This window comes from Desmodus rotundus, chromosome 5 (genome assembly GCF_022682495.2).
Source record: "Desmodus rotundus isolate HL8 chromosome 5, HLdesRot8A.1, whole genome shotgun sequence".
Classification (NCBI taxonomy): Eukaryota; Metazoa; Chordata; class Mammalia; order Chiroptera; family Phyllostomidae; genus Desmodus; species Desmodus rotundus.
In genome coordinates this window covers 33,222,224-33,248,874 of record NC_071391.1, presented here as the reverse complement: position 1 = coordinate 33,248,874, position 26,651 = coordinate 33,222,224, and the positions used below count along the sequence as shown (strand labels likewise).

The 26,651-nt window shown below is 52.3% G+C and overlaps 1 protein-coding gene across 1 annotated transcript in view; it reads left to right on the top strand.

The window, feature by feature from the left end:
* The window catches only part of OTOG (otogelin), a 73,182-nt gene that overhangs the window by 6,685 nt on the left and 39,846 nt on the right, over positions 1-26,651 (top strand). Inside the window, exons 7-24 of the mRNA XM_053924415.1 lie at positions 654-772; positions 2,175-2,380; positions 3,210-3,340; positions 3,605-3,711; positions 4,106-4,215; positions 4,567-4,695; positions 5,550-5,658; positions 5,929-5,975; positions 6,439-6,584; positions 8,277-8,409; positions 9,039-9,216; positions 10,837-10,961; positions 11,914-12,126; positions 13,512-13,692; positions 15,316-15,390; positions 15,658-15,701; positions 17,231-17,384; positions 24,956-25,063. Coding sequence (XP_053780390.1) covers positions 654-772; positions 2,175-2,380; positions 3,210-3,340; positions 3,605-3,711; positions 4,106-4,215; positions 4,567-4,695; positions 5,550-5,658; positions 5,929-5,975; positions 6,439-6,584; positions 8,277-8,409; positions 9,039-9,216; positions 10,837-10,961; positions 11,914-12,126; positions 13,512-13,692; positions 15,316-15,390; positions 15,658-15,701; positions 17,231-17,384; positions 24,956-25,063 — 2,315 coding nt within the window. The remainder of the gene's footprint in view (positions 1-653; positions 773-2,174; positions 2,381-3,209; positions 3,341-3,604; positions 3,712-4,105; positions 4,216-4,566; positions 4,696-5,549; positions 5,659-5,928; positions 5,976-6,438; positions 6,585-8,276; positions 8,410-9,038; positions 9,217-10,836; positions 10,962-11,913; positions 12,127-13,511; positions 13,693-15,315; positions 15,391-15,657; positions 15,702-17,230; positions 17,385-24,955; positions 25,064-26,651) is intronic.

The following is a 26,651-nucleotide window of genomic DNA, read 5'->3' as shown; positions in this document are numbered from 1 at the left end:
GAGAAACATGTTCAGACTTTTCTCTAAGCTCGGGGAGCCCTGGTACACCCCAAGCCCCAGCCCTCGGTTCCTCTGGCCTTGGAGGTGTGAGCAGGGAGCAGGGGCGGTGTGTCTGTGACAGGCAGCACAGGAGTGGCCTGTGTGCCCGTGTGTGCAGGGGGACTACACTGTGCTCGCCAGGGTCATGGTGGAGATGTGTGTGCATGGACAGTACCCCATGAATACAGACATGAAGTGTGTGCATGTGTGTACATGTTCTGTCTGCACGTGAAGTCATGTGAATGCATAACCTTGGCTTTCAATCTGATGGGATAACTGGGATGGATAAGCAAAGAGTCCAAAAGCAGGGAGACAGCATAATATGCAAAAGAGCCCTGGACTGGGCCAGCAGACCTGGGTTAGAATACTGCTGTGCGTGTGACCTTTGTCATTTCACCTCTCTGAGCACCAGTTGCGTCCTCTCGGAAATTCCGACAATTCTAACTCTGACTTCCCTGTGATGTCATGGGGACTGGGAGAGGTCACAGAGGGAGGGTGCCTGGCGTGCAGTGGGCAGGCCATCAGCAGTTAGCAGAAGCTCACAGGGGGCCACTAGGCCCAGAACCCAAGTTCCAGACAGAACCCCAAACTTCGGTCTCTGAACCCCCAATCAGGTGCACAATGACCCGCAGTGCGGCTCCTCCCCCTACACCTGCGCCAGGTCGGTCAGCCTCTTCTTTGCGGGTGAGCAGGAGCTCCGCCTGGCCAAGGAGGTCACCCACGGAGGAGTCAGGTAACTACCCTCTCCTACCCCCTGGCAGTGCTGGTGGGGAATAGGTCAGCACCTGCCATTTCAAGCTTAGAGGAAGTTGTTTTCTGGGGGCAAACACCCAAATTTCCACTATTAGGGCAGGCCAGCTGGGTGTCTCACCAGCTGGGTTTTCAGAAAGATGAATCCCTTGTGATTTTTCTGGAACTCTCAGGCCCCGTGGGTTTCCACACGGTGGGTTTTCAGGCAGGTAGCAGTTTTCCAGGTAGCTGCAAGTGTACCGCTAAAGCGTGTTTAATTTTGTGTTTCACAATTTGAAGAAAACCTGCCAGAATGGTAATATACAGTCCAAGCATCCTCAGAACAGAGAGTGAGCACACTCGCACCCTTTTCTGGTGACATAGGGTCACTCTGAAGTCATTTTTCTGGGACATCAAGGACGACACAAGGAATGAGAACTCTCTGTTCCCATACTATCTGGAGTGTGGTTGTTTCTGAACCCTTCGCCACTGTCCTTTCTCTCCCCTGCTGTCTGCTGCCACTTTGTTGCTTCCTACGTGACTCTTCTCCCCTTCCTCATTCCGGCTTCAGGTCTGAGGACTGGGTGACCAAGTTTCCGGGGGCTGAGTGTAGAACGAAGGGCCCGAGGGTGTCCCTGTGAATGAAGGATTGGGTTATGATCTTTTGGTACCAGTTTGGGTTGGCTAGACACTTCTTCTTTTTTCCTTTCCTGCTTTTCAGGTGGATTGAAAGTTGCCAGATTCCAGGTTGGCTAGGAGACCCTATACCTGTAAAACTGGGAAAAGTGGTCCCTGCATCTTTTCTTCCACTCCCAGTTTTCCTTCTCGCTCAGCTTCACCCCACCACAACTCCTCTCTCAGTTCCCCACCAAAAAAATAAACAAAGTAGCTGTCTGCTGGCCCTGGCTGGGTAGCTCAGCTGGTTGGAGCGTTGTCCCCATACGCCAGGGCGCCAAGGTTGTGGGTTCGATCTCTGGTTAGGGCACATACAAGGATCAACCAATGAATGCCTGAGTACGTGGAAAAACAAATCTCTCTCTCTCTCTAAAATCAATAAAAAATTAAAAAGTAGCTGTCTGCTTATACCATCTCTCCTGTCTAGGAGAAAGGAGCTAGTAAATTCAGTCACTCTAAGATTTATCCCTGCCAAGGAGATGGCAGTTTTAAAAAGCAGTTTTAAAACCTTGGAGACAAAAGCATCCCTCTCTAATGGTGGACTTTCATCCACCTGAGAAGTTGGGGAGGCAAAGAGGGGCCTCAGAGCCCATGGTACCAGTGGCCCCGCGGGTGAGGCAGGTGCAGTGTACGTGATGGGCCCTGCAGGTAGGAAGGGTGGATCCCTGGTGAAGGGACTCGGCTAGTGGAGGCAGTGTGGACACCCTGAAGCTCTGGGCCGTGCCTTGCAGGGTTCAGCTGCCGCATGTGATGGGGAGCGTGCACCTGCAGCGGCTGGCTGGCTATGTCCTTGTGCGGCATCAGTCCGCCTTCACGCTGGCCTGGGATGGTGCCTCTGCTGTCTACATCAAGATGAGCCCTGAGTTCCTGGGCTGGACCCATGGGCTGTGTGGGAACAACAATGCCGACCCCCAGGATGACCTGGTGACCAGCTATGGTGAGGTTCAGGGTGGGAGACCTCCAATGGATGGAGGACAGGTCAGCTTGGGAGGGCTGGGAGGACCTTAGGGAAGGATGCTAGGTCATGATATTAAAGACCAGTGGGAGGCCAGGGAGCCCTTCCTACCAAGCATGTGGCCTCAGACGTGTTTGTAACCCCTTGATCTCAGTTTCCTTATCTGTAAACCAGTCATAATGAGAATTCCTACTAGGGTTGTGTGAAGATCTATTGGGCACTTTGCTGGGTGGGAATGACCCTGCAGGGTGTGTATGTGTGTGTCTGTGTGTGCACAGGAGGGAGGGGGCAGGGGCCAGAGAGCCAGGAAGAGAAAGGGCCAGCTGGAGCGAAGACCCCTATGGAGCAGTGGTAAGAGTAAAAGTGAAGGGTGCAGGGCCAAACCATGGCAACTGTGGCCTGAAGAAGGGAAGTGATGCCCTTGAGCACCCACAACATCGAACATCATCTCACATAGTCTATGAGACAATCTCATGGGGGTCTATTTGCCCTATTTCCTATATGGGAAGCTGAGGTTCCTTGTGTAGGCTTACACACTGTTCTCTCTCCGTTGCATGGTGTTGCCTCCGTGGGGTTTGGAGCAGAGGGACCTACTACAGGTTCTTGAACATTCTTGACTATTACCACCAAACAGCTTTCTCAGGAGAGTGGCTTTGTTGGGAAATGCAGACTGGGATGGGAGCTCAGGAGGCTGGATTCTTCAACTCCTTGCCTACCTCTCAGCATCCCTTCTGCTCCGCCTTCCTTGTCTTAGAGCCCTCTGTGCCTCCTGCCCCTGCCCTGCCTGTGGTCACGCTGGTTCTCCCTGCAGGGAAGCTGACAGACGATGTGGCTGAGTTTGTGCACAGCTGGCAGGAGCGGGCCCCCAACCAGCCTCCAGAGCCCACAACCTCCTCCCTGCCTCGCCCACCATGCCTGCAGCAGAGCCTGGGAGCCATGCAGGTCAGCATCCTGGGGAGATCCCCTACTCTTGCTTCTTACCTTCTACCCTAGTGCCTGGCTTAAGTTGGTTTCCCGTGTACTGCTTGAAAAGTCACTGGATGTAGGTGCTCAGGTTGTTGGTGCCCTTGGGCCCTTCCCTCTCCTCCCTGTCCTCCCCTTTCCTTCCCTTGGGCCCACATTGGGGTTCCATGGGGAGCTTGTAAAGTCAGGGGGCTATGGGTTGGCTGTACTGGCCCCAGCTCCAGCTCTTGGCCCTTGCCCCAGAGTGTGTATGACCGGTGTGAGGTGCTGCTCAGGCCCCCCTTTGAGGCCTGCCACGCCTTCGTCAGCCCTCTGCCCTTCGCGGCCAGCTGTACGAGTGATCTCTGCCAGTGAGTGGGGAGCCAGGGCTGGGGGTGGTTTGGCGGTGGGGAGATCCCTCCCAGGGTTGGGTGGGGCTCAGCCTGTGGGCCAGTAAGCCTGGTAATTCCAGGCCCTGACAGATATGCTTCTCAAACCTCTGCAGTTCTTATCTGCATGGATGGGACAGAGCTTCTCCATTCAATGAGGCTCAGAAACAGGACCTGACCCCTCTCAGTATCCTGCCTCCAGTCTAGGGTTCTGTATACCTAGATGTCCTCCCTGGCCGCTTTCCCAGCTGTGTGTGGAGAATAGGGGTGCCCGGAGAATAGGGGTGCCTGGAGCCCTGGCAGTGTCTACAGAACGCTGGAGGGCTGGTGGCAGGTTGGGCCTCACTCCAGTGTTACCCTCGGTTTTCCTGCACAGATCAGTGGGCGATGAAGCCACCTGGTGCCGGGCACTGGCGGAGTATGCCCGGGCATGTGCCCAGGCAGGGCGGCCCCTGCAGGGCTGGAGGACCCAGCTCCGGCAATGCAGTAGGTGCAGCGTGGTGGCAGGCAGGGGGGTGGGATCAGACAAGCTCTGTGCTAGGACTGTGGATGGCATTCCACTCTACATCCTGCTCAGAGCCACAGCAGTCAGAGCTTTAAGCCAGGAGGTCCCCTTCTCAGATGACAGATGGGAAACTGAGGCTCAGAGCAGGATGGAATGGCCGAGGGCCACAGAGTGAGAGGAGGGTGGTTCCCCCCAATTTCCTGGTCACCCAGTGCTCCCATTGGGACTAAGGGACCACAAAGATCGAAGCCCTCCCACCCCCCACCCCAGGACCTGGGGTACAGCCGGCTGTAAGGAACTGACAGATCCTACCACGCTCCCTTCCTCCCAAGTTGTGCACTGTAAGGAGAAGGCCTTTATCTACAACGAGTGCATCGCCTGCTGCCCCGCCTCCTGCCAGCCCCGAGCAGCTTGCGTGGACAGTGAGATCGCCTGTGTGGATGGCTGCTACTGCCCCGAAGGTATGCTGGGGTGGAGTGGGTACCTGGCCTGGCATGGAGCAGCATGAAGCAGGGGTTCAGAGGATGTCTGCTTGTGGAATGAAGGAAGGAAGGAGCAAACACTAATAAGTGAATGAATGAGTGAATGAATGGCTTAAGGGAGGTGAGGGTGAGGGCAGAACTGCGGCTCTTGAGAGGTTCATCAGAGTGTTTCATTTCATTGGGTCTGAGCTTTTTAAGATGAGAACAACTCATTCATTCATTCATTTATTTATTCATTTATCACACATGCATCTGTTTCAACATTCATCCACATACTCTTTGTCACAGAGTGTAACTTTGCAGCACACCTTTAGTGTATAGGTTACTTAGCTAGGCAGGGGGTTGGGATAAAAAATATAAAGACATGTCACTGACTTTAGGGATCAGAATCTGGTGGCAGTGATAAGACACTTACACATGTGACTCCACTCTAGGGTACATGTGGTGAGGACCAGTTCAGGGGTTCACACAAGAAGAGATACAGACATTCAGTGGTGGGAGAGATTGTCAGGGAAGGCTTCCTGGAGGAGGTGGTGCCTATGCTGGTTCTAGATACAGTGACAGGCTTTGGAGAGGTAGAGAGGGGAAACTAGTCTGTATCCAGGTTGTTTGGGGTAGGTGGCCTCTGAGCAAAGTTCTGGAGGTGGGATTATTTGCTCAGAGGGGATTCTGATCTGGCCTGAGCCAGGGATCTACACAGGAGGAACTTTGAAAGTGAGCTCAGTAGTGCAAGAGCTTAGATGTGAGAGTCTTTATCACAGGCCCTGGGGAGCCATGAAAGGTGTGTGAACAGGAGCAGAGGTGAGTTACGTGGGCCTTTGCTGTCACTCTAGGGTTGATCTTCGAGGATGGGGGCTGTGTGGCACCAGCTGACTGTCCCTGTGAGTTCCACGGGACCCTGTACCCGACTGGCTCTGTGGTGAAAGAAGACTGCAATGCCTGGTCTGTGTCCTCTGCAGGGGTGGGAGGAGGTGGAATATTCCAGGGCTTTCCATCAGGGCTGTACATCTGGGGCCTGAGAGCCCTGATGACATGGGGGCACTCTCTGGGCATCTCGGAGTCACAGATGTCATTGGACCTAATCTGTGGGCAGAGTCTCCACCTCCCATTTTAGGGACGGGAAGACTGAGGGCTGGGGGCAGGAGGTCTGTGGGCCCTGCCCCCTCCAGCATCTCTGTGTGAGCCCCTGCCTCTCTGGTCTCTGTGTTTCAGCACATGCACTGCGGGCAAGTGGGTGTGCAGCACATCTGTCTGCCCAGGTACACCTGACCCCCACCTTGGACTCTACCCTCGTCCTCTCGTCTCACAGCTCCTTGGGCAGGGACACTCTGGGATTCAGACCTGCCATTGAGCTGGGGCGGGCGGGGGGACTCCCTCTGCGTTCTCGGCCCAACCACCCTGCCTCTGTGTCTTCAGAGCTGCTTTGCCTGACTAAGCGATGGCTCCGTCCCATCAGGGACTGTTTTCCATGGAGCTCTGTATATCCAAGGACCTTCCTAAGCTTGAGGGCCTTGGACCAAAATTGGTCTCCAGGCCTGGTCACCCGCCAAGGAGCTGTCCAGGGCAGGGCTGCATCTCCCCAGTGACTGGGGCTCCCAAAGCGCAGGCTGGGGCTCCAGACACTGCCCTGATTCCTGGGACAGTTGCTATCTCTTCCTCCTGCTCGGAGCCTGCAGGGCAGAGGCAGTTCCCATGGGTCAGCCACCCTTCTCTGCCCCTCAGCTGAATGTTCGGTGACTGGCGACATCCACTTCACCACCTTTGACGGCCGCCGGTACACCTTCCCTGCTACATGTCAGTACATCCTGGCCAAGAGCCGCTCCTCGGGCACCTTCACGGTGACGTTGCAGAACGCTCCGTGTGGCCTGGTAAGGGCTGGGACCCCGGGCACAGTCCAGCCAGCCACCTCTGCCCTCTGCCCTCTGCCCCCTAGAAAGGCTGGAGGACCTCGGGCCTTTCCACAGCCCATTTCACCTTCTCTCTATTGAGAGCCACGGGGCAGGGGACTGGGTTCTGGCTCCAGCGCATTGAGAGCCACTTCCCTTTCATGCGCCTCGGTGTTTAAAGAAAAATAAATCTCTAATATGGCTCTAATTCAATTTAATCTTCTCTGCTTCCTTGGATTGTATCTTCAACATCTCTGTACTCATTCATTCATTTATTCATGCATGCATGCATCTAGAAAATACCAAACATCTGCTCGTGCCGGAAGCTGGGTTAGTTCTTGGAGACTGGGATGAATTAAGCCTGCCTCTGCCCTCCTGGGCCTTACTTACACTTTGGTGGGTGAGGCAGACAAGTGGCCCCATAACCAGTCTGTTATAGGAGCTGCGGCAAGGTGGAGAGTACAGGATAGATCTCCATGGAGAAACGTTCTCTTGTTGCCATTGTACCTGGACATCAGGAGGGGGTGGATCAAGATACGTTCCCTGGAGGAGGTGACCCCTGATCTGTGTCAGCTCTGTGTGAGCTGGTCACTGCCTACCTCTTGAACCTTATCTTAAACCACTTTGCCCAGTGGGCTGTATCCTTCTGGTCTTCTTTGATGTTCTTGAATGCATTAAATGTCTTCCTTGTCAGGGAACTGTGTTCAGGACGTCTCCCCCCTCCCCTCCTTCCTTTGCCCAACTAGCTTATGCATTCCTCAGACCTCAGCTCAGATGTCACTCCCCCCCCAGTTTTCTAATATGCAAAGTGAGGTTGTTAGTACTTACTGAATAGGATCGTTATGAAGATTAAGTGAATAGATATATATAAAAAGATTAGAATAGCGCCTGAACATTGAAAGTCTATATTAAAGTTAGCTGTTACTTATTATTATAAGTTGTAGTATTATTAAAAGTTTTATTATTATTATGCTTATTTTTACATTATTATTATCATTTCCTAGGATGGCCTTTCCTACCTCTACAGATTAAGTCGATTCCTTTGCTACATGCTTTCCTAGCGCCTACACACGTTTGCAGCACTGGTCACAATAATAATTATACAAGCAACTTTGTAATTCCTGATTTAATGTCTGTGTGCCACATGAATATATGCTCTCCATGAGGGCAGGGACTTTTTCTATTATGTTCCTCTTCGTGTGATCGTGTGGGAGTACTAATGAGACTACCCTTTTTAGAGATGGGAACCTGAGGCCCAGAGAATATTAGCTCATTTCCTGCCTGCCTGAGACTTTGCCACGTGTGCACATGGAAAGAGCCCTATAAACAACCACACAAGGACGAAATTGAAGTCCTGGCTTGCAGTCGAGGGGGGGAAGCTAGTGTTTCTGAGGCTGGGCTTCGAGAACGTGCACAACTTTGCTCTGTGTCACAGACAGCCCGAGTGTTGACTATCATACTTATTTGCATTATCTTAGCTCTGCCACCAATCTCCAGCCTGAGCCTCTGCCTTCCCATTCCCCAGATGAAGGCATTTGGTTAGAGGACCCGTGATGTCTTTTCAGGTCCGTCACTGTGAGGAGCTGGCCTCCGGCCTCCGTCCCCGGAGGGCTCTGTTGGGACCAGCAGGACAGACTGACTAACTCTGCCCCTTTGGCCTTCCTCTCCCTCCAGAACCAGGATGGAGTCTGTGTCCAGTCGGTGTCGGTGATCCTGCACCAGGACCCCCGGAAGCAGGTGACCTTGACCCAAGCCGGGGATGTCCTTCTGTTTGACCAGTACAAGGTCACCCCACCCTACACGGATGGTACGGCTTTGGTGGACGAGTGCTGGCTGGGAGGTGGCTGGGAGCTGGCTGTCCAGGCTTCTCTCAGGCTCCTCTGGCCAAAGGCACTGTCCAGTATTAGAATTTGAGCTTTTGCCTTCCCATTTTCAGCAAGAGTTCAAATTCTAATACTGGGTGAACCAGGCCAGGGGGGCACCTCGGTCCCAGGAACATGGACTCTGGACTCACAAAATGACCTTTGTCCCCGCCCCAACATGACAGGCTTCATAAGCAGTATGACAGCTTCTCCTAACGTTAGGATGTGCGTGGAGCTATTTGCCATCCCTACTCTCGCTATTTGTTTATTAATTACTTATTATGCTTATTATTATTATACCAGTTACTTAGGGAGGCAGGGCTTTAACAGCCACTTGAAGCTAAGAGACACTCCTCAGCTGGGGCTGCTGTAGTAGGCTACCCCTGGGCCCCGATTTCAGCATTGAACAGGATGTACTGAAGGCTCCGCAAACCGTCCCTGGGCAGGGCTTCACCGTGTGTGAAGACCGGGCTGGGTATGGGGATCAGAGGGCACCACGCAGGTGGTGGGGGTGTGGGGTGCACATTGGCTGAATTCACCATTCATTCCCCCTTCTGGTTCTCCCTGTGCCCAGACGCCTTTGAGATCCGGAGGCTGTCCTCCATGTTCCTGCGGGTGAGGACCAACGTGGGCGTGCGGGTGCTCTACGACCGGGAAGGCCTGCGGCTCTACCTGCAGGTGGACCAGCGATGGGTGGAGGACACGGTGGGCCTCTGTGGCACCTTCAACGGCAACACGCAGGATGACTTTTTGTACGTGCCCCTGCCCTGGGACAGGAAGGAGGGGGGAGGTGGGCCCCTTAGGGTTGAGCATCCTTATCTTCCAAACTCCCATGGGCTCTCCTTGTGCCTGACGAATGATCATTTGTTTCTTTGCATTTAAATTTGTTTGTTTAAGACAGTGGTTCAGTCTCCCCTCTGCAGAAGACTCTTTTTGCAGGGCTTGCTAAAATGCTGATTTCTGGGTCCCACTCCTTAAGAATCTGCTTCAGGTTGAGGCCCAAGAATCTCATCTTTAACGAGCACCCCTGCGATTCTAGTATATGAGGTCTACGGACCATACTTTGAGAAATACTGTTTTATAGTGAAATCTTACCGTTAGAAGACCTGACTGGGGTTTGAGTTGGCACGTGGTTGTTTGCTTTAACTGACTGTGAACACCTTTAGGTGCGTGTAAGCCCATAGCGAGCCAGTGATGCCAAAACTGCTGCCTTCTGTCCCACCAGGCCAGCATAACCCTTCAACTTTCCTGCCCAGTGCTTGAGTGTACACCCTGTGAACCCTCTAATATTCAGGGGTGGACTGCTTCCCGGGGATGGACTGAGACTTACGAGAAAGACCCTTGGACATGGACACAGTTTAGGAACTTGGGAGGGGACAGGAGCCAGGCCTTCCAGAAACAAGAACAAAAGGTGTATCTTGAAGGCTGGAGGTGATGGCCAGTCCTTCGAGTTACATGCGTTAGGCAATGGAGAAGGAAGGGTGAGAGTCTTTCTTCAGCCAGAAATAAGAATTCAGATTTGCTTGGAATCTGAAGAAAGCTGAAAGCTTTTCAGTGCACGCACACTTAAAAATGTGGCATTCTTCTTTGTCTTGCCTGGTGGGGCCGATGCAAGGGCAGGTGTCCAGAATGGTGGCGGCAGACCCTGGTTTACTGTGTGGGCTGCTTGCCGCCCACCTGAACGTGAACTCCGGGCGGAAATACTGCTCTGTGGAGCCCAAGTACTGTCCCTGCTCCAGCCGGAATGTGGGCAAAGCCTGCCCCCTCTGGACGCTGAGAGCTCTCTGCATTCTCCCGTCCACACCCGGGTTTGGGGACTCTGGAGACTGGTGATGTTTAGAAAACATGCTCTTCCCCCTTCCTCTCTTTATTGCCCCTCATGTGACTATCCCCTACCCAGAGAGAAAGGCAGGGCAAAGGAGTTTTCAGGAACTGCCCATGGGGAAGAAGTCTTCACCCAGTGATGTTTGGTTCATAGTGTTCCTGTTTCTCTCTCTGGCATGAAGAGCTGGGTGTAGGTGGGGGGTGTGGCCCCAAGCCCACTTTGAGTCCCTTGGGAACCTGTTAAATGTGATACGTGTGTGCACACACACACAGCCATGATTGTCATTGCATAGATGCCGTTGGCCGCTTGCATGTCTGGCACATAGCTGTGCTCTGTGTGTGTATGTGTGTTGAAAGTGTGTGCAAGTGATATACAGGGGCCTGTGATGTTCAGTTTGGGTGGGTACATTTGTGCCTTTGAGTGTGCCTCTGAGTGTGTGCTCATTCTTGGCCCATGTGTGTGTACATGATCAGGTGGGTGCTTACCTGGGTGTACTCTGGATGTCCACCTGCACAGGTGTGTGAGTGTGGCTATGTCATGGCTGCAGGTCCCCCGTGGGTGTGCCTGAGAGCACCCCACAACTCTTTGGCAATTCTTGGAAAACACTGTCCGCCTGCTCCCCGCTGCTCCCCGGCTCCCCATTGGACCCCTGTGATGTGCACCTGGAAGCCGGTGAGGTGGGGGAGGGAGGGAAGAGAGCGGGGAGGAGCGGGACTGGTTTGAGAGAGGGGAGATGGGAACTCTGGGCACGAGGATGCTGGTCACACTGAGCGCTAGAAACTGGGGTTCTCCTCTGGTGAGGGTGTGGCAGACAGGAAGCTTCGCGTTCTACCACTGTCAGGTACACACACATTGTACTGGGTCCCCAGTCTCAGGGCAAAAGCCGGAGTCCTCACAGTGCCCCACCCTGCCCTGCACCCTCTGCCCATCCCCTTGTATCTCATCCCCCACCCTGCCCCCGCCGGCCCTCCACTCTGCTCCAGCCCCACTTGCCTCCTTGCTCTTCTCCCCGCTCCACCAGCGCTGCGCTCCTCTCTGGGCCTTTGCCCTTGCCGTTCCCCCACCTGGGGTGCTCGTCCTCCTCCTCCAAGTTTTTGCTCAGACACTATCTGCCCCCCGAGGCCTTCCTGACCACCTGATTTAAAACCACAGCTGCCCCTCCTGCCCCACCTTACAGTCCCTATCCTCCTTCCTGGCTTTCTCTCTCCTTAGAGTCTTCTTCACCTTCTACTTTTCCACATAAATTGTTTAGCGATGGTCTTCTCCGACCAGAATGTGCACTCCACAGGGCAGACACTTTGTCTGTTTTGTTCGCTCCTCTGTCTCCTTCTAGCATATGGATTCGTGCCTGGTGGAATGTATTTGCGTGAGGGCATGCCCACATGTGTAACACATACACACACATACATTCTCCTTACAGTCATTGACACACATGAACACAGCCAGCCACACATTCACATCCAGACTCACGGAACCATGCCCATGCACTGCCAGTCAGATGTGCACACCGGTGCACACACACACACCCAGTCCCCCGAGATGTAGGCAGGGAGGAAGAGGCTGGGCCTGGGGCACCAGGCAAACCAGGCCGCTGGCCCCTCGCCCCTGTGCTTCCTGTCTCCAGCCTCCTACGCCGTGCAGGCCTGCAGCGTGCTCACCGAGGAGCTGTTCGCCCCCTGCTCCCTGTACCTGAGCCCCGTGCCCTACTTTGAGCAGTGCCGTCGGGACGCCTGCCGCTGTGGGCAGCCCTGCCTGTGTGCCACGCTGGCCCACTATGCCCACCTGTGCCGGCGCCACGGGCTCCCCGTCGACTTCCGCGCCCACCTGCCAGCCTGTGGTGAGTGCTCCACACTTGTGCGCCCAGGTGAAGGGGGCTGGAAGAACCTGAGCTCCAGACCTGAGTGCCCACCTGCCCCCCAAACTCTCCACTGGGATGACCCATAGTCTTCTCCAGCTTAAGAGTCCCGCCTCCCAAACTGCTTCTCCTGTGCGCTCTATCTCTGCCAAGGGCCCCTGGCCCCTTGGCCACCCAGGCCTGACACCTGGGACATGTGACACACGACTCCTTTCCTACCCTTGCCTCCAGCCCATCTCCAAGTCCTTCAGTCCTCTTAACCCCAAATTCACCCACCTCTCACCACCCCACTGCCACCACTGCAGTCAGAGCTAAGTGAGCTTTCTCAGGACCACTGTCTCCGTGGCCCTCGGGTGCATGGGTGGCTCAGTGGGCGTGAGCTGGCCCCTACCCACAGCACTACCACCCCGGCCTCATGCCTCCCCATGTCTGAGTTGTCTCTGTGCCCTCAGCCCCAGCACAGGGTCCCATGCTCAGTAAGCTTTAAGAAGAGGTTTGCTGAGTTAATGAAAAAGCAACGGTACTGGGATCCAGGAAGCCTGAGCTCTATCCCAGCCCTGTAGATAATTACTGTGTGTCCTTGGCAAGGTCCTGCCCCTCTCTGAGCCAAAGTTTCTCCAGAGGTGACTGGCTAGGACCAGTGGTCCTTAGCGCTGGTGCACATTAGATTCACCATGGGAACCTTTTAAAAATGCACGTGTCTGGGCCGCATTCAGTGTCAATGAAAACAATGCTATTTGCCAGTGGGATTTGAAAAAACTCCCCAGGTGGCTTTGAGGTACGGCCTTAGTGAGAACAAGTGAGGCTGACAGTCTCAGTGGGTCCGCCTGCTCTGACAGGATGTGGGAGATGCAGCGGCCAGATAAAAAGAGCGTGGTCTGGACAAAGGGCAGTCTGGACCAGAAGCTGCTATAGGGGGCATGTCTGGTCTTCACTGCCCAAGTGTGTTACAAGGTGGAAAAGAGAGGGGCAGTGTGTGTGCGCTTACGCACCTGTTCACATGTGTGTGTGGGGGGGTGGGTGATGGGGTGGGTGTATGGCTGTCAGAGGGCAGTGATTCCCACTCTCCCCCAATACCACTACCTAAGAGAAATGCCCTGCCAAGGAAAAGCAACAACCCTGGCAGGCTCCAGGCTGAACTTGGAGGTGGGCCCAGCCCTGCCACTATGCCTGTCTGATGTGGTGGGAGGCAGTGGGACTCTAGAGTCAGACTGGGTCTAAATCCCAGCTCTGGCCTTGACCTGCGGCATGACCTTGGGTGCATGTCTAACCTTCTCTGGTTCTCAGTCCCTCATCAGGATGATGAGCCCGCCCTACACAGTTGTGGGGGCAAGGGAGACAACGCACGGTTTCATTTGCTACTACAGCACTGTCCTGTGAGGCCACCAAGGAGTACAACCCCTGTGTGGCTCCATGTGGACAGACTTGCCAGGACCTGGCCAGCCCTGTGGACTGTGGTGGCAACCTCAGTGAGGACGAGTGTGTGGAGGGCTGTGCCTGCCCACCGGACACCTATCTGGACACCCAGGCTGACCTCTGTGTTCCCAGGTGAGTAGATCAGCTTGACCTCTGGCCGTCAGGGAGGAGGGCGGAGATCTCCAGGGTACCCGAGACTAGGGAGCCTGACTGGGCTGCTCCTGTCCCTGCTTCATCTCACAGTCGCAGGGCAGACCTTGGTGGGTGAGGTGGGCAGGTGGGGGACTCCCTCCTCTGGACCCCCCTCCAGGCCTCTCTCCTTGGCTTGGGCTCTTCAGGTCACTCGGGCACAGCTTCCCCATGAGACAGAGCAACCCCACAGAGCCAAGAGGGTCTCTGCCCCTGCCTCCTCTCCCCTTCCACCAATATTTCTTGACCTCCTAGTGTGTTCCAGACATTTCTAGGCCCTGGGAATTCAGCAGCAAACAAAACAGGATGCTGTCCTTATGGGGCTCACACTCTAGGTGGTGAGGCAGACAACAAAAACACCAACAGACACATTATGGGCCTGGTGGGAATAGGAGCTGGAAGGCCAAACAAAGCAGATTGAGACTAGGAGTCCTCGGGTGGGGAGGGGTCACTGTTACATCACCTGAGACGAGCATGGAAGGAGGGCCTTTCTCATGAGGTGACATTTGAGCAGAGACCTGAGGGAAGTGAGGGAAGAGTGCTCCAAACAGAGGGGACGGGGACAGCCCTGAGGCTTGCTGTGGTCATGGTCTCAGTGTGGAGGGGGACAGGGTGGGAGGTGGTGACCTCCCAGGATGCCAGGGTCGACGGACAGGGCCCTCGATGGTCTCCAGACCTGTTTCATCTGTAAAAGCGTATCACATTCGACTGCGTGATAGGGGCTGGAGAGAGACTTTTCTAGGGGGAAAATTGGAATCACTCAGAATCCTTTTGAAACTACAGAATCCTCCCTGGAGATACAGGTGGGTGCCCTGCCCCCACCCATTGATGTTGAGATTTGCCAACAAGTGGAGCCTCTTGGTTATATGGTGGGGGCAGGGGCTGCTGGAGAAGGTGGTTGAGAAGCTCCGGGGTTGGATGAATGCAGACTTCCCTTCCAGCCCTCAACTGCTCTGCTCCAAGGCCTGCACTTGGCCATAACCCACAGGTGCTCTGGGAGGTGTGTGAGGAGGAAGCAGTCTTTGACCTCAGATGACCCACAACGAGGAACTAAAAGGCAGCATAAGGGTCCCTGCCTTACAGGATCCTTGTGAGGAGCAGATGACATGATGTGTTGGGAGGGCCTGGCCTGGTGTTCAAATGTGTAACAACCTGCATGGCACAGGCACTGAGTGGTCAGGACAGATGCTGAGTGTGCCTGACCAATACAGGAACTCAGGCTCTGTCCTTGACACAGCGTGGGCTCAGGAAGCGTGGGCTCAGGAAGCGCGGCCTTGTTTTCATGCCCAAGTGGGACAGGCTTCGGGGGTACGCAGAGACCAGTGAGGCTGATCGTGTCCAAGCTCCGTGGATGGCCCTCAAATCTGGGACCCAGCCCTGATCTCTGTCACCTGTGCCAGACTGGCTTCTTCACTGCCCAGAGATGTGTCACATGTCACAGTTGATGCCATTACTTTTCTCTGTGTCCTTATGCCCCTGGCTGGGTGAGGAGTGGGTCCCTGCCCTCGGCAGCCTCTGCCTCAGCTCCTGAGCCTGCTCACTTGTCTCTGTTCCTGGGTTTTATAGGAACCAGTGTTCCTGCCACTTCCAAGGAGTGGACTATGCCCCCGGAGACAGCGACATTCCTTCTCTGGGCCACTGGTGAGCTCCCTAGGTAGCCGTGTTTCTGTCTTCTCTTTCGATGGGAGTTGCTGACTGAAGAAAGTGCATCTGAGCAGAACTTTCCATGGAGCAACACCCACCCTCCGCACCGGGAGCCAGGGACAGGGAGTGGGGGTACCTGCCTGAGCCCTGCACACCTGCACGCGGTGATGCAGGGTCTCCGGGTCCTGCAATGACTGGGGGTGCCATGTCTGGGCTCTGCGGTGACTAGGTCAGCCGACCCCACGCCTCTCTGTCTCTCTGCAGCCACTGCAAAGATGGAGTGATGAGCTGTGACAGCAGAGCCCCAGGTAAGGGTGCCTGGAGGGAAGGGCCTCTTCGGTCTCTGTCCGTGGTAGTGGGGCTGTGGAGAGGAGAGCCAGGAGCTCAGGACAGACCGGGAAGGGGAGAGGCCACCCCCGATCTTGCCCTACACTGAGCCTTCTGTATTCCTTGCCTGCTCTACGGAAAGACTCCAGGTTGGGAGGTGGCGTCCAGAAATCCTGTCCCAGCCTCAGCCCCACGCTACTGGCTGTCCTTCCTGCTTTGCTAGGAGAGGCTGAGGCTCTGTCTCTCTCAGGGCAGCCAGCGGGGTGTCCGGACAGTCCCTTGGCTTCCCCTGACCCTGGATTCCTTGGTCTGAGCCATCACATGTCTACTGAGACTGACTCTCCACCCCCTCAAGTGCCTGGCGTGGGGGTCACAGAGATGGGGAAGACAGCCTGGGCCTTTGAAATGTTCCCAGACAACGAGATGGGGGTGAGGTGGCACAGTGGTGGGTCAGCCTGTGAGGGGCTTGGAGGTGGTAGAACAGAAGGCTGGAGTCTTCAGGAAGGGCCTCTTGGGGAAGAGGAGGCCACTTAAAATGGAGATCAGCACAGAGGGGATCAGGAAATAATCCCATGTCAGGTGGCAAAGCGCAGGGCTGCCACAATTGGGCTGCCTTGGGTTCAAATCCTGCCCAGCACTCACTAGCTGTGCAGTCCTGGGCAACTCACTTCACCTCTCTGAGCCTTTGTTAGCTGTTTTGTACATAACCCAGGTTCCCATGCTCTCCTCACGTTTCATGCATATCCCTGAAAGCATTTTCCTTTTGTAGCTTCTGCCTTCAGATTTCTGCCCCTCTGGGCCTTTCACTTCACCCCCTGTGGCTATTCCTTTTTCTCCCCTCCATCCCAGGCTGGTCATGCACTCAACTCCCTTTTACTGATTTCCCTAAAAAATATCATTCTCACAGGTATGGGTGTACACGGCCAACTTGGCTGAAGGCTCAGGGAGAGTAGGTTTATGTCACAAAAATGTAGGTCATGAAAAACTGACTTCCTGTTGTTAGAAGTCCTCTGGCCGCCCTGCCACACTGTGGGGCCACCCAAGTTTTGGCTCCCATCCTCGTCCCTCTGGAGCACGTCCTCTCACTTTGATCAGACCTTTTGCCAGCAGAAATGGCTTCTCTCCATTATAGGGGAAAATGGGGGTAAGACAACCTCCCAGAGCTGTTGCAGGATTAAGTGAGAAAATGCACAGGAAGCACCCAGAACGGTGGCTGGTGGGGAGGACACGTTCAGTAACTGGTCCCGGTAGCGGTGGCGGCTGCCCTGTGGTGCGACACCACGCACCCCTCCCATTCCCTGTGATGTGCACCTGGGAACCCAAGGAAGGCCTCAGGAGCAACCAGGGCACAAAAAACCATCACAGCCCCAGCTACCCCTGCATCTCCCAGATGCCGGGCCCCCTAGCCTCCCTGGCCAACCCTGCCGCCCAGGAGCCCACCGCAGGCCCAGGTGTTCTACACATCCTGCTGTGTCCAAGCTCTTCCCAGAACCCAGGTCTCCTCTTTCAGCTGCCGCCTGCCCTGCGGGCCAGGTCTTCGTGAACTGCAGTGACCTGCACAGCGACCCCGAGCTGAGCAGAGAGAGGACGTGTGAGCAGCAGCTGCTGAACCTGAGCGTGCCAGCCCGTGGCCCCTGCCTCTCGGGCTGTGCCTGTCCCCAAGGGTGTGTATCTGTGTTGCCATGGTTTCCCACTCCGGGAACTTGAGATGGAATAAGATCAGGGAAAACCTCACACAGCCTTGCAGGCAGACACCAGCCCAGGGCATGACGGCCAGGGAGGAGTCCTGGAGAAAGCAGAAGCGTGGGGAGCCTACCTGAAGTGAACTCTACCCGTCCCAGCTTATCACCAACGTGCGACCTTGGATAAGGAAGGGGCCTGGCCTCTCTGAGGCTCAGATTTCCATCTGTGAAGTGGGGATCATAGTAGTACCCAGCACCGCGACAGGCTGTGAGGTTAAAGGAGACACCGAAGTTGAAGCCCTGAATGGCGTGTGTGGCAGTGGACCAACGCCATGAGAGAGGAAACCCTTGCTTCCGCTCTCAACCCCTCCCCCACCAAAGTCTGCCCGGAGCCCTCAGGTGACAGGCTGGTGCCCTTATAATCCTCAAAAGAGAAAGGCCCCCCGGTGTCCCTGCCAGTGCCATTACAGCTGTGAGACCCACATGTGCTGTGTTGTGCGGGTGGCCCTGTGGGTGCTCTGTGCAGGCGCTGGCTGCGGGCGCCCCGTGCCCAGCGCTGCCAGTTCTCATGTCTGGTGCTGGTGTTGCTTCAGGTCTGGGCTGAGAAGGCAGTTGGGTGTCTCATCCCATGACCTGGCATTGCAGGCTGTGTCCTTCAGCCTGTGCGGAGACCAGTGGTCAGCTGCGCATCCTGGGCCAGGCCTGGCAGCCAACGGAAGTGAGGGGGTGAGGGGATTGGGCTCCTAGGGTGGCAGAGGGAAGAGTTAGTCAGGAGGAGCCTTGTTATGTATGATACACCTTAATATTATTACCCTCTTCGATCTCATAGTATCTCTGGAAGAAAGGAGGGAAGGACCATTACCCCCACTTTGCTGATGAAGAAACTGAGGCCAGGGGCAGGAAGGAGGGAAATGAGCCACAGCTCAAACCCAGCTCTGCTGACTGTAAACCCCGCGCCAGAGAGAGAGAGAGAGAGAGCGCTGGCTCTAGGAGGCCCAAGGCCTGGTCCCCTACAGAGAGGCTCTAACATGGGCTATGAGCCTGCCCCACCCAGGCAAGGGCGTCCACAGCAACTCCAGGGGGTCTCAACAACCTGCGCAGGGCCCTGGGCCCAGCCAGCAGAGGGGCCGTGCAGAGGGTCTGGTGCTGCCTCTTGTGCCAATGTCCTGGTGCGCGCAAGCCTGCCTCTGGGCCCGAGGACAGGCAGGCCAGGGTCTCTGGGGTCAGGAACTGAGGGTCCTTCACTGCCAAGCTCGGTGACAAAGCCACAGAGGCAAAGAGGAACTGGGAGAGGTGCGCTGCAAAGGGACAGTATGCCAGTGACTCACCTGTGAGCTCTCTGAGCAGGTCCTCATCTGCCAAATGAGGCCGAAGGCTCCCTCCCGCAGGGGACTGCGGAATGGAGGGTTCAGTGGGATCTGCCCACGCCCTCGACGGTGCTCTTGGGCTCTCTCAGGCTGTGTGCTCTCCTCAAATGTTAACGGGCGCATGAGTTTCCCTGCAAGACACAGCATTTGTAACGAGTTCCCAGGAGGGGCTGGGGCTGCTAGCTGGGGACCATGCTGAGTAGCCAGGTTCTGAAGTACTGTCCAATGTTAGGGTTACTTTCACTTAGCTGGCCTCAGAAGCCAGAGTGGGGTTCCCTTCTCAATCCCCAGGCTCCGAAAGGGAGGATAGAATGTGAACATTTCTCAGTGGCTGCGTGGCCTTTGACATGTTCCGTGGCCACTCAGGCACCGGTTTTCTTGTCTGTGAGGCCCTGTTGGCTGTTTGCAGACCCGTGTGGGCAGGGCAGGAACCCAGGTCCCCCTCGCCTCCTTCAGGGCGTCCCCAGCTCAGCCCAGATCCTGGCGGTGCACCAAGAGCATCCACAGTCCGGAGGGTCAATGTTTGTCACTTGCTACATGATGTCACCTAATTTCTCTGAGCCTGGGTTTGCTCCTCTGTGAGTTGAGAGTAGTAACAGCCACCGTGCAGGGTTCTTGGGAGATTTAAATGAGACAGAGGCTGCAGGGAGCCGGCACTACACAGTAGTGCTGCATGAAGACTCGCTCCCTCCCCCTTTTGCGTGTTCAGCCCCCGTCACCTCTGGGGGTGTTTGCCCCAGTGGCTCCTGTGCTGTATCAAATGCCCTGAGAGGGGCTTACACACATTCCACAGGACTTTGTCAAAGGGAAATTATTACAGTCCCAACTTGTAAAGGAAGGGCACGCATTTCCTAGCATCAGGGGGCATCCTCCTGGGACCTGGGGTAAGGTTCCCAATGACGCCCAAGTACCATCCCAATAACCCCTGTTGGGGACCCTCTGGGACCCCTGGGCCCCATGCTTCTCTCCATAGTGTTTCTAAGAATCTCTGCATGCTGTGTGCTGCCTCAAAGGACCCTGGGTCACGGCAAGGGCCCTGGGGCCACTAGGCAGTCTAGCACAATGGTTATACGCACAAGCTCGAGTCAGCTTGAATCCTGATTTCACCACTTTCTGGGGGAGTTCATTAACCCCTGAACCCCAGTTTCCCTATTTTTGTAGTGGGACAGAGTAAGAACTGCATGTGAGCAGACATACTTGTCTTCTCTCATGTGGGTCACATACATTTGCAAATGTCCCCTGAGCGGGGCTTGGAACAAGAGGGCCCTCTAACAGTTAAGGAAAGGGTGCGCCACAGATTGAAGGCACCTTGAGGACAGAGGCCAAAGCTCCGAGTCTTTGTACACTCCTCTCTGTGGTGAGCACAGGGCAGGTGCTCAGGGAGGCAGGTAGGTCCGCAGAGAGCAAGGAGGGCGCATTGGATGGTGGGTGGCAGGAAAGGCCTCTCAGGAAGCATCGAGAGCCGGGGCCTGGGGCTGAAGGTGGAAGGCAAGGAGCCAACCCACTGCTGGTGTCTGCTGCAATCGTGGGGAAAGGAGGGGCAAGGAAACAACCCTGCTGTGTGTCTTCCAGGTGCTAGGCAGTGTGCCCAGGTCTATAATTAAATTCTCATGATGACCTTGAGAGGAAGGTGTCATGATTTCCATTTTCCACATAAAAATAGAGAGGCTTAGAAAGGTTAAGTGGCTTCAAGGAAAACAGTGGATTAAGCAAATGATTCCCCCCCTGCTTCCTTCCACAATGGCAATGAAATGTTGGTAATGGAGTAAACCAAGTGTGAATCCCCAGGGACAAAGAGAACGGCAGTGGGGTGACCATCTTGTGGCTCAAGATGGGTCGATAGTTTTTTGAAGAAGGAATGAGGGTGGATGTGTAGAAGCTGACCTTGCAGAGCAGAGGGCGACAGTTGATGCTTGTGCACCAATGAGAACAACCTACATCGTGTTGACAACTGTAGGAAGAGGAGGCTCTGGGAGTCACAGAAAGAGGGGTTGGGGGGAGACAGGCGGATGAGTGGCAGGTGTGGGTAAGGAACAGTTAAACCACTGGCCACCCTCCCCACCCCCTGTGGCCCTGGCAATGCCCTAGCGCTGTCCAGCAGGAGAAAGGTGGTAAGAGCTTCTAGAGAAGCCGAATCAGAGGTTTGACCTTGAGGGAGGGACCAGGAGGGATGAGAGGCAGAGTGAAAACTGGGAGATTAAACGAAAGCCTGCTGGGCCCCCAGCTCCCTGCCCCAGGTTGGAGCCATCAAAGCTTTTGCCTCCCAGGCCAGAGAGGAAAGAATTCTCTTGAGAACTGGCTGGGCCTAGAGGGAAGCACACCAAGCAACAAAGAACTAAAGAAACTGATGTTTGGGGGGGTTCCCCAAGAATATGGTGGGTCCCCCTTCAACATAAAGCTTCCAGACAAAATTTGATGCCTCGCTGTTTCTTTTTAATTTTTAAAAAGCGAGGCATAATTTATATGCAATAAATCACACAGATTCTAAGTACCTATACAGTTTGCTAAGCTTTGACAAATTTATGCCTTCTTGTAACCCACAGTCCTCTTAAAATACAGAACACAGTTCCCACGTGCACTGTATCTTTTCCCAGGTGGTCCCTCCACCTCCTCCACCTACCCTTCATTTCTGCACAGGTGGGCTCTGTCTGCCTTGTGACCACGGAATCATACAGTATGATCCCTGGCTCCCTGCCCTCAGCGTGCGTCTTTGAGGCTGACCCACACTGTTGCATTTTCCAGTAGCTCGTTTCTTTTTATTGCTCAGCAGTATTCCATTGCATAAATATACAGTCATTTATTTATTCTCTCCAATGGTGATGGCCTTTTGGGCTGTTTCCAGTTTGGGGCTATTTGAAAAAGACTGCTCCGCCTTTCTCTTGGATGAACACGGTCAGCATGGAATTGGGCCCTAGGGTAGATTTCTATTTAACTGAATAAGAAACTGCCAAACTGTTCTCCAAAGCATTTGTACAATTTTACACTCTCACTGCATGAGCACACTCTCACCAGCATTTGGTATTATCAGTCTCTTTCATTTTTTTATTTTAGTGAGAACGTAGTCATAGCTCACTATGCTTTTACTTTCTATTTCCCTAATGACTAATGATGAGTACTTTTTCACATGCTTTTTGTGTATCTTCCTTTGTGAAGTGTCCACTCAAATCTTTTGTCCACTTTTCATTTGGTCGATTTTTAAAATTGAGTTGTAGAAATTCTTCATATACTCTGCATGCAAGCCCGTTGTCCAGTATATGTATGGCAAATATTTTCTTCCAGTCTGTGGTTTGCCTGTTTATTTATTTAATGTGTTTTAATCTGTCTAAAGACTTCTGATGAGCAAAAGTTTTAAATTGAATGATGTTTCATTTGTCACTTCTTTCTGTATAATTAGTGCTGTCTGTATCTTAAGAAATGGCTGCCAGCTCCAAGTTTGCAAAGATAGTCCCCTATGTTTTCCTTGAGGAGCTTTACAATTTTAGCTTTTACATTTGGGTCTATAAACTATCTAAAATTAATTATTATGTTTTGAATATGTTGTAAAATGGAGTCAAGTTTTATTTTATTTTTCTCTGATGGATATCTAGTTCTAGTCTCATTTAAAAAAAAAGACTTTCTTCTCCCTATTGCATTGCTTGGACACCTTTGTAAAAAATCAGTGGACAGTGTTAATGTGGGTCTGTCTGTCTGTTTCAGGACTCTCGATTTGGCTTCATTGGTCTGTTTGCATCTTCAGGCCAATATCGCACTGCCTTGATTTCTGCAGCTTTTTAGTAATACCTGAAATCACAAAGTGGTAGTGCTCCAACTTGGTTGTTTTTCAAAGTTTTTTGGCACTTCTGGGTCTTTGCATTTTCTTGTAAATTTAGGATCAGCTAGTTAATTGATACAAAAAGGCCTCTGGGTTTTTGATTGGGATTGTGTTAAATCTATAGATCGGTTGGGGAGAACGGCCATCTTCACACTTGTGAGTCTTCCAATACATGAATATGGTATTGTCGATTGATTTATGGGGTATTCTTTAATTTCTCTGAGCCATGTTTCATTTTTCACATAAAGGTTTTTGCACACTTGTTACTGAATTTATTCACAAGCACTTGATGTTTTCATTGTCCTTCGCATCTCAGTTGTCAAATTTATTGGCTTAACATTGTATAATGTTGCCTTGTTTCCCTTTTACTATCTACAACCTGTACAGTGCTGTCTCTTCTTTCTGATATTGGTGTTTGAATCTTTCATTTATTATTTATTTATTTATTTGCCATTGAGTCTAACCAGAGGTTTGTGAATTTTATTGATCTTGTCAAAGAACCAACTTCTGGTTTTATTGATTTCCTGTTTTCTATTTTACTTATTTCTGCTCTTCTCTTTATTATTTCCTTCTTACTACTTACTTTAAATTTAATTTGGACTTGTTTTCTAGTTTAGAAACTTTATTTCTAGTGTAGACATTTCTTTCTTATTTTCTAATATTAACATTTAAAGCTAAAAGTTTCCCTGTGCACACTGCTTTAGCAGCACTCTACAAATTTTGATACAATGCGTTTTTTTTAATTTTGGTTGTAGTATTTTCTAATTTCTTCTTTGACCCGTGGGTTATTTAGAAATGCTACTAAGTTTTGGAATATTTGGAGGCTTCCTTATATCTCTTTGTTCCTGGTTTCTAATTTAATTTCACTGTGGTCAGAGAACATACTTTGTATAATTTCAAGTCTTTGAAATTTATCGTTTTTATAGTACAGAATATCATCATCTTGGTGAGCTTCCCATGTATGTTTGAAAATCACGTGCATGCTGCTGTCAGAAAGAGAGTTCTTTAATCTTCAATTAGGTTGAGAGGACTGTTAGAGCTGTTCCAACCTTTTACATCTTTGTGATCTTTTTTGCCCATTTGTTCAATCGTCAATACATGCAGAGTTGGCATCTCCAACTGTAATTGTGGATTCATCTCTTTCTCCTGTTAGTTCTGTGAGTTTTTGCTTCTGGGTCTGGTTGTTTTTTTTTTTTTTGTGGGTGTTTTTTTTTGTTTGAGACTTTGTTACTTAGTTCATACTCATTTAGGAATGTTATGTTCTCTTGATAAATTGATTCTTGAAATGATTCTATCATGAAATACCCTCTTTATTGCTGTTAATACTACTTTTCTTGAAGTCTACTTTGTCTGATGTTAACATAGCCACCCCATCTTTCTAAAGACTGGTGTTTGCATGGTATTTCCTCCACCATTTTACTTGCATCTTATCTGTGCCTTTCTATTTCAACTGTGTCTTTTGTAAACAGAATATAGTTACATCTTGCTTTTTTAGCTGATGTTATAGTTTCTCCCTTTTCGTTGGAGGGTTTATGCATTTACATTCAATGTAATTTGATTAGATTGAATATTACCATCTTGTTATTATTTGTTCTATTGTTCTTTGTTTTTCTACTTCTCAGGCTCCTTTTAGGTTATTTCCCAGTATTCTATTTTATCTCCTTTATTAATTTTAAACTATATATCTTGGTATTTTTGCAGTTTTTCTAGATATTATATGTATCTTTCATTTACAGCTTACCACAAATTAATATTTTACCAGTCTTTGTAGAACACTCACAGCAATGCACTTTCAATTTGCTTCCTCCTTGATCTTACTACTGTCATACATTTTCCTTGTATATGTGTTATAAACCCCACGATTCATTGACACAAATCTTACTCTCAATGCTGTTATCTCTTAAAGAAATTAAGAAATAATTTTTTATTTACGAACATATTTTCCACTTTTTTGAACTTTGTTCCTTCCTGCGGAAGTACTCCATCTTCCTGAAAAACTCCACTTAACATTTCTTTCAGTGCAGGGCTGCTGGGTGCTCCATGAGCAATGTGGGTAGGAGGGTCAATACCATGTCCATGGTCAGTTTATTAGTACACAGCTAGTGACTCGGGCGCTCCTGGCATCCAGCCTGACTGGGGAATGTGGCTTCCTGATGAATGGCAGAGACTTCCAAGCTGGGCCAAGTCTGTGTCTGGTTTTTCCAGTTACCAGGGTACTTCCAAACCTCAACGGACAGGAGGGCAGTGAGTAAACAGTCTCTTCTAGGGAAAACGCTGAGAGCCACCCCAGGGTATCCAGGTGGTTGCAAGGTCCTCCACAGATGGCAGAAATGGGACGGGTGCTCTCCTGACCCCCGCTTGCTTTGTCCCCGCAGCCTCCTCAGACACGGGGATGCGTGTTTCCTGCCAGAGGAGTGCCCGTGCACTTGGAAGGGGAAGGAGTATTTCCCGGGGGACCAGGTCATGTCTCCCTGCCATACCTGGTGAGTGAGGCCCACCCAGGCTCTCGCTTTTACTGGGGACGGTGTGGGGAGGTGGATATGGGATGCAGGGTCCTGAGCACGGTCGAGCATGCCGCTTTCCACCATGTTCATGTCCCTGTTGTGTGTTTGTGTGTGCTGTGCAGAGGCTTACCTACATCCAAGTGTAAGCCTAGAATGAATTGGGGGGGTGTTTTTTGTATTTACAAGAACGTGATTTGTTCAGACACGCACATGAATGTGTACATGCACATTCGTGACCGTGACGATGTGTTTTCACATTTATACAAGTGTGTAGGTGTGGGCAGACAGCCAAAGTGCATAGAGCGCATGTGTGAATGTGTCTGCATGCGCATCTGTATGAGCAGGTGGCCATTCATGAACCTGAATGTGTTCGTGAATATATACATTATGAATTCATGTATGTGCACAGGTATGTGTGTATATATTTGTGAGCATATGCGTCTATTCAATGTGTGGGGACATGTATATGCAAAGTGTGTGAATGTGTGTGTGCACTGGGTATACAAATTTGCATGTACATGTGCACGGACATATATGTGTAAGTGTGCATTTGTTTTCCCACGAATATTTACATGTCTATATATGAAAGTGAGTATATATGCAATATATTTTCATACAAAATGTATATTAATAATGTAAGTACATATATGTGAGAGTGTGTGCACCTGGACTGGATTCTATGGAAACAGGGGCACCGGTTCTGTAGGACCTGCGCTCAGCCAAGCAGTTGGGAGTAGGAAGCAGGTAGAGACTCAACCTCCTAAACAACCCCAGGCTTCCACTGCTGCCGGACCTAACTCACATGAACTCGCCTTCCAAAAGCTTGGCTCCTAGAGATGTCTATGGTGATTCTTTTTTAAGCACCTAATTTTCCTAATCTCCACCTGTCCTCTGCTTCTGGAAGGGCCAAGAGTCTCCTGAGCTTTGTGAATCATTTAAATGTGGAAATTACACCAGTGATCCCTCCAAAGGCTTTAAACCATCCCAACAATCAGCGTGTCCTCTCCACTGGGCTGGGCAGCCCCTACCACGGCCACCTGGCAGCTCCTGTGTCCTCACACCCTGCAGGGGCCAGCCCGGGCTTTCCAGGGCTCTGAGAGTCCCAGTGCTCCTCCAGCCTTCAATGTGTCGGCAGGACAGAGGCAGCCCTGCCACGGCCCCAGGGGCCCAGGGGACATCTCAGGGGCCCCCAAGCCCTGGTTCCTGCAATTCTCTGTCGATGACCAAGCCACATCAGCTAGAACAGTGGGGCTAAGATGGGGAGGCAAGGGAGACAGGACCAGGATGCCTCAGCTCATTGCAATGGAGCCTCCCACTCAGTGGGACCCATATCCCATCCTGGTCCCACATCACATTCCAGTGACTGTCCAAAGAGGTCAGGCTGGGAACAAGATGCTGTGTGACATAGCTTTAGTGAGGCTGGGTGTATTGGCTCCCAGTCTGGTGTTTCAGAGATGAGTGTGTTCTGTACAAGCCCCTCCTGGTCACTCAGCTATCCTGAACTCTGTGTCTCTTGTAGGCCGAGGAAAGCCTCCTAGAGTCAGGGCTCCTCTCACCTTAATGAGTG